Here is a 15,658-nt window from a genome sequence, read left to right as displayed (position 1 = left end):
CAATCTCCTGTATCTCCTTGCTCTCCCACCACCCTTACTTTAAATATATTATCCTTAAATGTCTAGTTTTAAGCCTTTTCAGGGGATAAAATGTTAAAGGTTTACAGTTTCTATTTCTTCTGTTGAGGTGGATCTCAATCTTTTGTGTGCCCAGTGTCCAATGCATGTCACTGATTAATATGCAGTGTAATGTTGTGATTCACACCATATGCACAAAGGAATTGTGTTTCTCAAACTGCCAATGGTTATATTAACAGTGTCTGATTAATAGTTTTATAGTGAGAAACAACCTGCTCAGTGCCCACAGAGTCTGTTCTCAGCACACGGGTAGTGGTTTCAGTGGTTACTGAGATTATCTGGAATTTATCCACTTTAACTAATTCCCCAGAAGCAGGGACTAAGGGATTGAGATTGCCAGTTAAGCTTCTGATGTCCTCATTCGTAGGGTAGTTGGGGTGGTTGTTTCCACTATGAGGGCGGATGTAGTCTCCATGGAACTGAATCAGTGTGTGTGACACTCTGCTGGTCACCATGGAGCTGAATCAGTGTGTGTGACACTCTGCTGGTCACCATGGAACTAAATCAGTGTGTGTGACACTCTGCTGGGTTTCAATGGGGCACAAGATTTAGTGGGTGGACAGAATTGAGCCATCTGTCATGGTGACCGTGATCTTTGACAATTTTCTCCTCGGGCACCTTCCTCTCCTTGACACCTCGAAGCCTTCTTTCCAGCAGAGATACGCACAAGATCATCTTCAGGCATCACCTTCTGATGATGTTCTCGATGCTGGAGAGGCTAATGCCCATAATAGCGCTGGCTGAGTTTACAACCTTCTGCAGCATTTTCAGAATCAGAATCAGCTTTCCTATTAGTGGGATATGTCAAAAAATCTGTTGTTTTGCGGCAGCAGTACATTGCAATACACAATAAAAACTATTAATTACAATAAGAAGTGTATATAAAAAAAAACTGAATCAAGTAAGTAGTGCAGAAGAGAGGGAAAAAGTGCTCATGATGGAACTGACTGAGATTATAACTTTCTGCAGCTTTTTCTGATCTTGTGCAGTGGCCCCTCCATACCAGATAGTGATACAACCAGTGACAATGCTCTCCATGGTAAATCTGCAAAACATTTATGTGTCTTTGGTGAGACTTATCAACCACTGAATGAAATGTAGCCACTGCTGTGTAATTAAGAAATAGACAATAGGTGCAGGAGTAGGCCATTTGGCCCTTCAAGCCAGCACTGCCATTCACTGTGATCATGGCTGATCATCCACAATCAGTACCCCATTCCTGCCTTCTCCCCATATCCCTCGACTCCGCTATCTTTAAGAAATAGACAATAATTGTATCAAGATGTTGGCCCAGGATAGACCTTTGGAGATGTTGACACCCAGGAACTTGAAACTGCTCACCTTTTCCAATTCTGACCTCTTGAGGAAGACTGGTATGTTTTCCCTCATCTTCTTGTTCCTGAAGTCAATTTGATTTCCTGAAATCAATTCCTTGGTCTTACTCATGTTCAGAGCAAGGTTGTTGCTGTGACAGCACTTGACCCGCTGACTTCTCTTGCATCTGCATGTCTCCTCATCACCATCTGAAATTCTGCCAACAATTGTTGTGTCCTTGCCAAATTTATTTCAATCCTGTGCAGTGGCCCCTCTAAATTGTCAATGTTTCTCATCAAAACCCTGCATCAGGATTGAGAAGGCAAATGGCCAGTCTAGAGAGGGGGTCAGGGTGAATGGTGAGACTGCAGCCCAAGCTGATTGGTAGACTGAGAGGCTGAGGGGTTTATGGATATATCACACTACCCCTTTGTTCTCACTATTCTGTGCACATGACACAATACCCCCTTTTACTCACTATTCTATGCACGACACTCTACCCCTTTGTCTTCACTATTTTGTGCACACAATGCACTACCCCTTTGTACACAGTATTCTGTGTACACAGTGCACTACTCGTGCCTCACCTTCCTCATTTTACTCACAAAATAAATGTACCACTCCGTCTTCAGTCCACCTTCCAGCCTCACCCATCCCTCTCTCTGTGACAATCATCTTCCCTCTCCACACTCAGTCCTGATGAAGGGTATCAATTCCTTTTCTCTGCCGCAGATGCTGCTCAGCCCACTGAGTTCCTCCAACTGATTGTGTGTTGCCTGCAGGACTTGGCCTCTGAGCTAACGTTCAACACTAGACAACTCTTCAGGGGGTTTTCCCCTTTGGAGCGAAGGAGAATGAGAGGTGACTTCATAGAGATGAATAAGATGATAAGAGGCACATTTCCAATTGACAGCCAGTCCCTTTTTTCCCAGGGTGGCAATGGCCAGAATCAGAGGATTTCTGTTTAAGGTGAGAGGAGGAAAGTTTAGAGGAGGTAAGACCAGAAGATACAGGAGCAGAAGTAGAGCATTGGAAACCTTCACTCTGCTCCCTCATTTCATTTTTGTGGATTTATTCTACTTCTCAATCCCATTATCCAGTCTTCTCCCATAACCTCTGATGTCTTTACTAATTAACAACCTCTCAATCTCCACTTTAAATGTACCCAACGACTTGGCCTCCTCAGCTATTTGTGGCAATGAATTCCACAAATTTACCACTTTCTGGCTAAAGAAACTTTTCCATTTATATTCTAAAGGGACTTCCTTCTGTTCAAAGGTTGTGCCCTTTAATCCCACATCTTCCCGCAATTGGAAACATCCTCTCCCATATCCACTCTGTCTAGGTCTTTCATATTCATCAGGTTTCACTGAGATTCCCCCGCCCCCCACCACCACTCCACTCTTTCTTCTTAACTCCAGACAGTACAGTCCTAGAGCTCTTTATACATTAACACTTTCTTCCCAGAATCATTCTCGTAAACGCCTCTGGACCCTCTCCAATGCCGACACATCCTTTCTTAGATATTGGATCCAAAACTACACACACAATTCCAAGTACAGTCTGACCAATACCTTGTAAAGACTCATCATTACATCATTGCTTTTATATTCTAGTCCTCTCGAAATTAATGCTAACATTGCATTTTCCTTCCTTACCACTGACTAACTAGGGCACCACAGTAGTGTAGTGGTTAACAGGCTGCTATTACAGTTTGGACATTGAAGTTCAATTCTGATGTCGTCTGTAAGGAGTCTATATTGTCCTTCCCATGGAATGCATGGTTTTCTCCAGGTGCTCCAGTTTTCTCCAACAGTCCAAAGACATACAGGATAGGTTAATTGGTCACTGTAAATTGTCTCGTGATTTGGTGAGGGTTAAATCGGGATGCTGAAGTGACAAAGCTCAAAGAGTTAGAAGAGCCTATTCCATGCTATATTGCTAAATAAAATAAATAATTTTAAACCTGCAAGGGATCTTTAGGGAATCCTGCACAAGGACTCTAAATCCCTTTGCATCTCTGATTTCCAAATTCACTCCCCATTTAGGAAATACTCTTCCTTCTGCTAAAGTGCATGACTATATCTCAGAAAAGACAGGTTGTCATTGGAGAGAGTCCAGAGGAGGTTCAGAAGGATGATTCCAGGAATGAAGGGGTTAACATATGAGGAACATTTGGCAGCTTTGGCCCTGTACTGACTGGAATTTAGAAGAATGCGGGGGGGATCTCATTGAAACCTACCAAATGTTGAAAGAACTAAGCTGGGTGTGGAGAGGGTGTTTCCTATGGTGGGGGTATCCAGAACTCGAGGGCACAATCTTAAAATTGAGGGGTGACCTTTCAGAACAGAGGAAAGGAGGAATTCTTTTAGCCTGAGAGTAGTGAATCTGTGGAATGCTCCGCCACAGACTGAGGTGGAGGCCAATCCATTGGTCTATTTAAAGTGGAAGTTGATAGTTTCCTGGTTGGTCAGGTCATCAAAAGGATATGGTGAGATGGCAGAGCAGACTCGATGGGCTGAATAGCCTGATTCTGCTCCTTTGTCTTATGCTCTACACTGCCATTTGCCAATTGTCCTAATTTGTCCAAGACCTTCTGCCGACTCCCTGCTTCCTCAACACTACCTGCCCCTCCACCTACGTTTGTATCATCAGCAAACTTGGCCACAAAGCCATCAATTCCATCATCCAGTTCATTGACATATAACGTGAAAAGAAGCAGTCCAACATCTTTCAACCACTGAAGCCAGGCTAACCGCCTATAACTTCCTTTCATCTGCCTCCCTCCCTTCTTAAATAGTGTCATGATATTTGCCGTTTTCAAGTCCTCTGGCTGATTTGCAGAAACTAGTGATTCTTGAAAGATCACTATTAAGGCTGCCATAATTTCTTCAGTTACCTCTTTCAAAATCCTGTGGTATAATCTGTCTGGTCTAGTTGACATTCACCTTTAGACCTTTCAACTTCCCAAATACCTTCTCCTTAGTAATATCTACTTTACTCACCTCCATCCCCTGACATTCAAATTTCTGGCATGGGGTGCTGGTATCTTCCATAGAGAAGACTGGTGTAGATTACAGCGGGTGAAGGGGGAGTGGTTGTGGAGAAAGGTTACAGGTGAGGGAGGGTTGCAGTTTGAACGAGTCTCTATGTAGAGAGTGATCTGCCAGAAGGAATTGTTGCTGGGTCCATTGTTAACGTAAAGGCCAAAGTAAATTTATTATTAAAGTGCATGTTGTATATGTCACTATGTACTACCTTGACATTCATTTTCTTACAGGCATTTACAGTTGAACAGAGCAATACAATAGAATCAATGACAAACTACACACAAAGGCTGACAATCAATGTGCAAAAGACGACAAACCAAGCAAATAATTTTTAAAGATGTAAATAAATAATACTGAGAACATCAGTTGTAGAGTCCTTGAAAGTGAGTCCATAGGTTGTGGAATCTGTTCAGAGTTAAGATAAGTGAAGTTACCCATGGTGGTTCAGGAGCCTGATGGTTGTAGGGTAATTATTGTTCTTGAACCCCAAGTCCATGTTCTTGTTCAACTGTACACACGTATACCACCAAAAGAAACGTCCCTCCTGACTAAGGTGCACAACACATAAGGTAGCATTACCACAAGGAACATGTATTTATGTGACAAGTTAAAAAGTAAACAGTAAAACACTACCGACACTTCAGTGGCAGGGAAACTTAGTGGTGTGAGACCTAAGGCTCCTGTACGTCCTTTCTGATGGCAGCCTTTAGAAGAGAGCATGGTCTAGAGTCAGACGGTGGAATCTTTGATGATGGATGTTACTTTCTTGTGGCAGCGCTCCTTGTAGATACTTTACAGTGGTGGGCAAGGCTTTGCCGGTGTTGGACTGAGTTGTATCTATCACTTTCTGTAGCTTTTCCCCCAGTTTATGAAGGAGGTATGAAGATAGTGCCTAGATCCATTCCTGTGCGACTGTTCTTCAGTAGTTTGGCCAAGATTCGTAACTCCCCCACTGTTAGGAAGTTTTTGTTTTGCACGTTCAAGTGTGGCAGTACAATTTTATTCAAGGTGCAAGACAGAAATAGTATGTTTTATATAGTGTGCAGATGTGGGGGCGGGGGGGTGTGGTAACTTTTGGGCAAATGCTGTTACTGCCCGTCACAACTCTCCAGACTGCAAAATCAAATTGCCAAAATTGTCCCCTCCTACCTGGTTGCATATGCCAACAAATCAAGTTGTAAACTGAGAAACCTGTCCCCAGAATGGTTCTACTAGCCACATTTTCTAGTGAGGATGGCTTCCTGATAAGACCATAAGACATAGAAGCAGAATTAGGCCATTCAGCCCATTGACTCTGCTCTGCCATTCCATCATGGCTGATTTATTATCCCTTTCAACCCCACTTAGATGAATTTATTCTTGTTTATAGACACAGCATGGTAACAGGTCCCTCTGTCCCATTTGACCAATTAACCTTATTTTTGAAGTTCAGGTGCAAGTGCAAGTTCAGGTTTATTGCCATCTGAGGGTACTTAAAAATAACCAAATGAAACAACATTCCTCTGGACCACAGTGCACCAACAAAGCATATAGCACACACTGCAGATAAATCAAAATACTACCATAAATAAGTTAATAAAACATAATTCAAAACACAGCACAGGTAAACAGTAAACATCTTGTTGTCCTACTGGCCAGGCTTCGGTGGTGGCAGGGTTTTCATTTGCCTCAGCCTGAGGGAAGTTTTTACCCAGACTGGCAGTGCTAGCCCTGATGCTTCTGTACCTCCTTCCTGACGATACTGGGTCCAACAGAATGTGGGATGGGTGGTAGGGATCCTCAACAATGCTTTGGGCCCTTCATTTGCAGTGCTCCTGGTGAATGCACAAATGGGGGAGAGGGAGATCTTCTCGGAGTTTATTACTATCCTCTGCAGTGCCTTGCGGTTCGATGCCTTACAGTTTTATGCAGCTAGGCAGGACACACTCGTTGGTGCTCCTGCAGAAAGTTGTGAGGATGGGGTCGGGGTGCCTTGCACGCCTCAGAAAGTGGAGACACTGCTGTGCCTTCTTGACAAGTGAGGCGGTGGCCTGGACCCACGTGTGTTTCTAAAATCAATAGAGCGTTTACCTTTTACTGTGAAAGAAGATACTTTGAGCTTTCTTACAATGTTGAGAAACTAATTGCTCTTGTTTTTTTCTGCAAATACAGGGGGCATGCTTGCGGGACACGACACGGCAGGGAGAGCTGGAAACCTTCACACGGAGCCTGCGTTGGTACACCATCCACCCCGGGACGGATGCAGGGAGAGAGGTGAAGAGTCCCTAGCCTAACAGAACGCTTGCTGCCTGATGACTTGCCTTCAACCAGGAGCGGCAGACATTCACCAACAGCTGATGGATCGTTCCAGCCGGGACTTCTCAGCTGTCTCGTTGCAGGGGAAGGAGAACTTGGAGACCCGGGTGCCGGGAGCGGCAGGGAACCCGTGCCAAGGACCTGACCGCGATGGGCTGCGGGGATGTAAGCTCCAAGACGCTCAGGCTCCAGTCATGGACGGCGTCGGCAGAGATGAAATGTTGGGACAGCGGGGTGGCGAGAGCAGATGCCCGGAACTTGGTGACCAGCAACAGCTCCACACAGGACAGTTGCGGGGAAGCAGTTGGCAAAGCACAGGGCAGGCATACACCAAGGTGGGCACGCACCCGACGGCAGATGGGACCGAGCGAACAGATGTGAGCACGGATGAGGTGGTGGGCGAGGGGTTGCAGCACATCCACATCCAGCAGCACGATGAACGGGAGCCCGTTCCTGCCACTTGCGGCTTCAGCTCTTCGCTCTGCTTCGCAGCGGACGGGAGCGAGCAGGAGGCGATGGTGGAGGCGGAGGATGGGGGAGAGCAGGTGGTGGACAGCCAGCGACAGATTAACAACGGCGGGCTGCAGGGGGAGGGGGAGGCACCTCACTGGAGCCTGGAGCCGAGCGGAGGGCCAGGAGACACGACAGGCAGGGGCGGGAGCGCGCACCCCGAGCCCGATCTGGTAATTGAAGTGGCGGGCTGCCGGATTCGGGCGCATAAAGCGGTGCTGTGCGCGCGCAGCGAGTACTTCCGTGCGCGGCGCTCGCGGCAGGTGGTGCGTGTTCGTGGGGTGGGCCTGCCGGCCATGCGCGCGCTTCTAGACCATGCCTACGGTGCGCAGCTGCGCGCACCCACGGTGGACGGCGGGGAGGACGTGGATCCTGAGGGAGCTGCTGCGCTGTTAGCCGCCGCGCACACTCTGCAGATGCCGGGGGCGGCGCGGGCCGCAGTGCGAGCGCTGCGGGAGCAGCTGGGCGTGCGCACGTGTGGCCAGCTGCTGGCGCTAGCCAAGCGGCAGCGCGTCCCCGAATTGGGCGAGCTCGCTCTCGGCTACATGAGTGACCACTACCTGGAGGTACTGCGCGACCCCGCCGTCTACGGCCGCCTGAGCGCCGCTGAGCGCGAGCTGATCGTAAAGCGCAGGGAGTCCAGTGGCACTGGAGCGTGCCGCCTGGTCGCAGCCGAGCTCAGCGACGTGTACGAACGTTCGGGAACGGGGAGTCGGCCGGCCAGCCGGGAGAGCAGCCGCCCGCAAAGCCCTTGCAGCCCGGAGCGCCCTCCCGAGCCGGTCGAGGGCGGGGACGCGGAGGCACGTTGGCTCTACACCCTGGAGGAAGACGCATGTGAGTGGCGACGGTTGAGCCGCGTGCCCGCGGATGCGGCATTTGGAGTGCGCGGGTCCGCCGTGTGCGCGCTCCATAACTACCTTTTCCTGGCGGGCGGGACGCGGGGCCGTGGGTCAGGAGCGCGCCCCTCTCCTCGAGTTTTCACCTTCAACCCGGCCACTGGTGACTGGGCCGAGGTGCGGGCCATGGGCCAGGCGCGCTCCCAATTGGCACTGGTCGCCCTCGACGGGCTGCTATACGCAGTAGGCGGCGAGTGCGTGCTCGGGGTCGAGCGCTACGACCCGCGCGCAGACCGTTGGCGTGCCGTTACCCCGCTCCCACGCGGCGCCTTCGCCGTGGGACCCGAGGCGGTGGCGTGCGGTGGCCGCCTCTACCTGACTGGGGGCTCGCTGTCTGGCCGCCTGCTAACGTACGAGCCGCGGCGGGATGAGTGGGAGGAGTGCCCGGGCAGTCCCGGGATCGGGACTGGGGGCCGGGTGGCGGGTCTCCTCTACCGGCCCCCCTGGCTCTACCGTCTGGAGTTGGACCGCGAGCTGCGCGCCCTCGGCTTCCTGCGCTACAACACGGCGGCGCGCCTCTGGGACCGTCTGGGGTTGGCGCTGGGTCCGGGATCCGCGTTGCCCACCCTCACCCAGCCCTTCCGCTGCGCACTGCGCGGACCCAGCCTCTACTGCGTGGGTCGGGTGTCCGGGCTCCGGCTGCCGATGCCGGGGGACCCAGGCGACGGGGCCGCGGCTCAGGACGGGGGTGAGCAGGGCTATCGGGCCCTCCCCGGCTGCCCCCAGGCACAGGGGCCACTCGCCCCCGTCTTTCTGACCGTACCCGAGAGGCCGCAGGAACGGCCATGAGATTGCGGGACTCCCTTACACTCTCCACTTCCTCACTCCTCACCGCTCACCCTCTCACCTTCCACAATCCCTCCTACCCCTTTTCTTTCTCTTCTCTACACATTTTCACCCGGTCTTCCTCTCTCCCACCTCTCTTCCTGTCTCTTGGTCCCTCCTTCCCCTTTCCCCATTTAGCCCCCTTTCAGTTGTTGCCCCACCTCCTGTCCCCATGCTCTGAGACCTAGTAGACCTTTTCTTCCCATGCACTGTCCTGTGGGAGAAAGTGGGCCAATGAGGGAGATGGTCTGTCAGAGGAGTTACTGATTAACTCCATCTGATCCATGCCATTTCTCTGCCACGCAGACCATACCATATCTACAGCCCTCACTTGAGTGGGTTCTCAGTCAATTAACTGAAGGGCAGAAGGATTTTGTACAGCACTGACATCCAAGGCACTCCTTCCCCATTTGGGATTTTCCTGGAAATAAAACTAAGTGGTAGAGATTTAAAACTGACAAGTGAGGCTTTTGTGGCAAACAAAGCAAATTAATTCATTGTGGGCAACTTGGTTACTGAAGAAGGATGTGTATGGCTTTAGTTTCTCTCTAGGGTTGCAGATTCAATGGTGCATGTGGCATGAATATAGTTAATGTGTAAAATATGGTTAGCATGGACTGGTGGGGTCAGAGGGCTATGTCTGTGCTGTATTGCTCTATGACTCTATTATAGATGGATAAAGCTCAATTCCTTGATCCCAAACCCAACACAGTCATGAGAGCCTCAAAGGTAATGTCACATCTTGTCTTCAGGAGGCCGCACTCCACAATTCCTCAAATTCTCTCAAGCAGCTGCCACAACTTGTGCAGACCATTGGGGGACCTTTCCAAGGAAGGGAACAGAGTTGTTCTCTTGATATAAATGTCAGTCTGATTAAAGATTAGTTTTTATTTGTCTCGCACATCCCAAGCCTTCAAAACATTCAGTGAAGTGTGTCATTTGTGTCAAAGGCCAAAGCAGTCTGAGGATGTGGGGGCAGCCCGCAAGTGGGTCACCACACTTTCGGCACTAGTGTTGCAAGCCCACAATTTACTGGCCTTAACCCATATGTCTTTGGAACATGGGAGGAAAGCAAAGCACAGGAAGTAAACCCACAAGATCACAGGAAGGATATACAAATTCCTCCTACTCTATCAATGCCTCTGTTATTGCTTTATTACTTGTAATCTCATGATAAAATGACAGGGATGATGTTGAAATTTGGACTTTAGCACATGAGGCTATTAGCCAAAGAACAAATTTGTTGTTAAGGCTGTATGATGCAGGAATATTTTACTGATTAATTCATAGCCAAAGTTAATGTGTTGACTAAAGTGTTCCAGGGTCATACAGCATACGAACAGGCTCATCAACCAGTCTATTCTGACCAAGTTGTTAACTTGAGCTGGACCCATTTGCCTTCATTGATCCCATATCACTCTAAGACATGCCTGTTTAAACATTGTAATTGTGCCCATCTCTACCACTTCCTCTGTCACTTTGTTCCATATACCCAGCAACCTCCATGAGGGAAAAATTTGACCCTGAAGTCCCCTTTAAAAATTTCCCTTCTCACCAGAAACTTACTCTCTCATTTTAGACTACCTTATCTGGGGAACAAGAATGTGATCATCCGTCTTATGTATGCCCCTCATGGTTTTATAAGTCCCCTCAGCCTCCTACACTCCAGAAAACAGTCTCAGCCTTTCCAGTCTCTCCTTATCAGCCAAGCCTTCCAGTCCCAGTAACATCCTTATGAATCTTTTCTGCACACCACCACTACCTCCACTCCCAGCTTACCAGCATGGCGAATACCAGGAAGCATAATTTTAAGTAGTTTGGAGGAATGAATAGCGGGGATGTCAGAAAAAGTTTTTGATACAGATTGGTGGTAGAGGCAGATGCATTAGAGACAATTAAGAGACTCTTTGATAGCCACATGGATGATAAATGATGATGGGTTAAGTGTGAGGAAAGGGTTATTTTGATCTTGGAGCAGGTTAAAATGTCAGCACAACATTTTGGGCCTATAGAAAGAATAGAACATAGAACTTTCAGTGTTAGCAAGGATAGAACATTACTGTGCTGAAATGTTCTATGTTCTATCCTTGCTGTAGCTGGGAGACCAAAACTGGACACAGTATTCTAAGTTTGATTATTGATTTCACTTAAGATGTCAAGGTTTACTTCTTGCCTTAATCTTCTAATATGGTGATTATTTTGTATTCTCAGTTATTGCCAGGCAAATTTGTATTTTGGTTTGGTGGAAAACAGATATCCTAATGTTTTGTGCTTTCTTCTCCATTTCACAAGCTTCTCAAAGACTTCACCATTAGTTGACCCACTGAGTCAATGTAGAATCTACCTCTCTGGTGTTGCAAACTCATAACTGGTAGATTTTTATCTTAATCTGCATCTGAAGTTACAAGTACAAAATACTGGAGGAACTCTGCAGGTCAGGCTGCATCTATGGAATGAATAAACAGTTCATTTTTTTGGTCCGAGAACCTTCTTCAGGACTGAAGAGGAAGGAGGAAGACACCAGAATAAAAGGGTGGAGGGGGGTGAGGGAGGAGGCTAGCTAGAAAATGATAGGTGAAGCCAGGTGGGTGGGAAAGGTAAAGGGCTGGAGAAGGAATCAGGAGAGTGGACCATAGGAGAAAGGGTAGGAGGATAGGACCCAGGGAGAAGTGATAGATAGGTTAGAAGAGGTAGAAGGCCACAGTAGGGACCAGAAGAAGAAGGGAGGGGAAGGGAAAGGGAAGTTTTATTTTATTGGAAGAGGAAATCGATATTCATGCCATCTGGTTGGAGGCTACCCAAATGGAATATAAGGTGTTGCTCCTCTGCCCCAACGGTGGCTCCCTCATGGCACAAGAGGCAGCCATCGACCAACGCCTAGTCATGAATGGGAATCAGAATTGAAATGTTTGGTCACAGAGAAGTTCCACTTTTAGTGGGGTGAAGCAGAGATGCTCAACGAAGTAGTTCTCCCAATTCACGACAGGTCTCACCAATATAGAGGAGGCCGCATTGTGAGCACCGGACACAACAGATTTGCAGATGAAATGTTGCCTTACCTGGAAGGACAGTTTGGAGCCCTGATTGGAGGTGAATGGGCAGGTGTAGCACTTAGGCCACTTGCAAGGATAAGTTCCAGGAAGGAAGGGAGGGACAAATGGACAAGATAATTGTGGAGGGTGTGATTCCTCAGCAGAGTGGGGCATGGAGGTAAAGGTATGTGTAGTGGTAGGATCCCTTTGGAGATGGCAGAAGTTGTGGAGGCTGATGTGTTAGTTTCGGACCCTCATGGGGACAAGGAATTATGGAATTATCACTGTTAAGATGCTGGGAAGATGGGGTGAGTGTGGATGTTCAGGGGATGGAGGAGATGCAACAGAGGTGAAGGAACTGAGAAAACGGACTAGCATTTTAATAGGACATAGGGTGGGAAGGAGTCATCCATTTATAACAGAAATGAGGAGGAATTTCTTTAGCCAGAATCTGTGGAATTCATTACCACGGGTGGCTGTGGAGGGCAAGTCATTAGGTATACTTAAAGTGGAGATTGAAAGGTTTTTGAATAGTCAGTATGTCAAAGGTTATGGGGAGAAGGCAGGAGAACTGGGTTGAGAGGGATAATAAAACAGCCTTGATCAAATGGCGGAGCAGACTTGATGGGCTGAATGGCCAAATTGTGCTCCTATGTCTTAGCTTCCTGAGAAGTTTCAATCTGGGTATGAAGTTTCCTGAAATAAGCGATGTGGCTGGGTGATGCATTATTTCATTCCCACCTCTACGTTTCAGTTGGGGGAAAGGAAGCATGGGCCCAACTTTCTGGAGGTGTCCAATTGTAACAGTTCCTTCATAACAGAAGTGAATGATGAATCAAACATCAGTGGCTGAGGTTTGAGAAAGGAGCAGAGTTTCTGGAGAGGAAGAGGTAGAAAGTTACAGTTAAGTTGTGTGTGGTGGGAAAAATGACAAATGTTGATTGGAAGGCAAGAGAAGAAAACGTTACAAGAATCTCAAAGGTCCGAATTGGTGCACTGATGTTCATTTGTTTTAATAGCAACATGGTGATTGATTTGCTACTGTTTGGTTACCTGGTTAGCTTGCTGTTTGTAAATCTTGTCATTACATTTGTTCCCCAACTTTGTAGATTTAGAAATGTTATATGTCAGTAGTTCAGATTTATTTGTTTATCACTTGTACACTGAGACATACAGAGAAATGTGTCATTTGCATTGACAGCCAACACGACCCAAGGATGTGGTGGGGGCAGCCTGCAATGTCACCCCACATTCCAGTGCCTACATAGCATGCCCACCATGTTCAGTAGAACTACACAAGCAACAACAGCAACAAAACAAAAAACAAACAAGATAATCTGCAGATGCTGGAAATCCAAGTAACACCCACAAAATGCTGGAGGATTTACAGGCCAGGCAGTATCTATGAAAAAGAGTACAGTTGACGTTTCGGGGGAGACCCTTCAGCCGATTTTCTCCAGCATTTTGTATGTGTTGCAATAAAACAAGCCGCTTTTTCCCTCCTCCTCCCATCACAAAAGAAATGGCAATGTTAAGATGAACATCGTGTGCAACTGTTGCAGTACATTTAATGTAAGTAGACCTTCCCACTACCACCCAGGAATCAGGTGGTCACAAGCAAAGGCTCGGGGTTGGTGACGGAATGTAGATTTTAGACCATAAGACAACCACACATACAGGAGCAGAATTAGGCCATTTTGACAAGGCTTCTGAAGAACAGGAGAGTGAACAAATTGGGGGGAGGGGCTATTCAAAGAACCAGGATAGGGAACTAAAACAACCGAATCCTCTACTGCCTAAAGTAAGGCTATTCTTCAATTCATGTTCACCACAGTAGAAGACTTGTTGCACAACAAAAGCCTAACAGTTTCATGGGAAAAATCCTATATCCTTCCTGTTATTTTACAATATCTCTTGCAAGTCTGCTGAACCACTTCCTCTACCAAATCAAAAAGAGGTACTGTTCTGCAGTGTAGAATTTTGCAGCGTAAACAGGCATTTGTACTGGACATTTTCATGGGTCAAAAATACTTAGAAACTTTGATACTCAGATTTATTTTAATCACTATTTACTCATCTCCCAGTTTAAGGCTCGTCATAGACAGCTGGCTCAGACATTATGGCTTTTATGTTTTGATCTTTTCTGCAACCACCCCATTTAATGGTCTTCATTCAAAATACCTTGACAATCCGTTCCGATCTTCATCCTGTAGTTATTGTTTTACCAATCACAATGAAACAGTTGATGCTGTGTACTCTCTACAATGCTGTGTTCATTGCTGACAAAAGCCCAGAGTACGGCACCAGCAAGTGGCAATACAAATCCGTGATTGTCCTTTTCGGCCAGTATGCTGGCTGGAAAACTTGTAGATGTGGCAGTGTTGTCAGTATCCTTCAGCAATGCTTTTATATGTTACATATTCAAGGGAAGTCTTAGTTACGTACAGATGTTACCAACATTAGAATATTGTGTTCAATGATGTGGAGCGTGCTGAAGAGGTTCACCAGGATGCTGCCTGGATTAGAGGGCATGAGCTATAAAGATAGATCAGCCAAACTTGAGTGTGTGCTCCAGAGGCAGAGTTCAGACCTGATAGAGAATTATAAAATTATGAGAGGTTTAGATGGGGTAGACAGAATCTCTTTCCCAGGGTAGAGTACATACAGTTAACATAGACCATAGAAATCTACAGCACATTACAGGCCCTTTGGCCCACAGTGTTGTGCCAATCATGTAACCAGCTCTAGAAACTGCCTAGAAATACTGTACTGCATAGCCCTCCATGATGGATACAGATATCGATTTTAATCAACGTTTCAATAACAAACTCTGCTATCTTCATCAGGGATGCCAGCTTTACCACTGCTGAAGATGGCAGAGTTTGTCATCGAAGCGTAGGTTAAAATCAATATCTGTTACCCGGCTGGAAGCCCGAGAAGAGTTTATTCAAACCCATTTTTGATTGTTCTGACATCTCTATTTTTCCACTTTGCTAATAATAAGGGCTCTCCAGCCAACATGTTCTCCCCAGTCACATCACAATTTAATGGAAAACATCTGCCAATTCTACTCTGTGTCTGTTGTCAATTGTCTAACCACAGCCACTGCCTCCTCTTGCCCACACTGCACCAGAATATGTGGATCCTGGATCGGCCTGTACAGTCACCTGAGAACTCACCAATGGACAACCCCTTAGCAGAGCATCACACTCACACTCAGCTCAAGTAATCTCACTGCTACTATTTTCCAATTTCATTTCATGTACAGGTCCTCCCCAGGTTAAGGCAGGACTTTGTTCCTGACAGCTGTTTGTATCCCAGACAGAAGTCAGAAGCACAGCCGTGAGCTGAGTTCCCACCTGGTAGAAGATGGCAGTCCCAAAGTAGCTGGCAAACCCCATCCAACCCACTCTGCCAGATACTCCTCATACACATCAGGCATTTTTATACCGGAGAGAACTGCAATCCCATTTTCACATTCACAAACACCTAAACAGGATTTTAAGCCTTGTATTTTGAAAGTTAAAGCATTTTAATGTTTTGCCTCAACAATCTGTTTCTCAATGGTCAAACACGAGGAAATCTGCAGATGCTGGAAATTCAAGCAACACACACAAAATGCTGATGGAACGCAGCAGGCCAGGCAGCATCTATAGGG

The 15,658-nt window shown here is 47.1% G+C and overlaps 1 protein-coding gene across 1 annotated transcript in view; it reads left to right on the top strand.

Annotated features, from left to right (window-relative positions):
- kbtbd11 (kelch repeat and BTB (POZ) domain containing 11) overlaps positions 1–15,658 on the top strand; it is a 21,022-nt gene extending 5,364 nt beyond the window's left edge. Inside the window, exon 2 of the mRNA XM_073056769.1 lies at positions 6,594–15,658. Within this exon, the coding sequence (XP_072912870.1) occupies positions 6,734–8,932 (2,199 nt within the window). The 5' untranslated portion in view covers positions 6,594–6,733 and the 3' untranslated portion in view covers positions 8,933–15,658. The remainder of the gene's footprint in view (positions 1–6,593) is intronic.

The sequence above is a fragment of the Hemitrygon akajei genome, chromosome 9 (genome assembly GCF_048418815.1).
Source record: "Hemitrygon akajei chromosome 9, sHemAka1.3, whole genome shotgun sequence".
NCBI lineage: Eukaryota > Metazoa > Chordata > Chondrichthyes > Myliobatiformes > Dasyatidae > Hemitrygon > Hemitrygon akajei.
The sequence above is the reverse complement of the archived record's forward strand: the minus strand, read 5'-3'. Positions and strand labels throughout refer to the sequence as shown.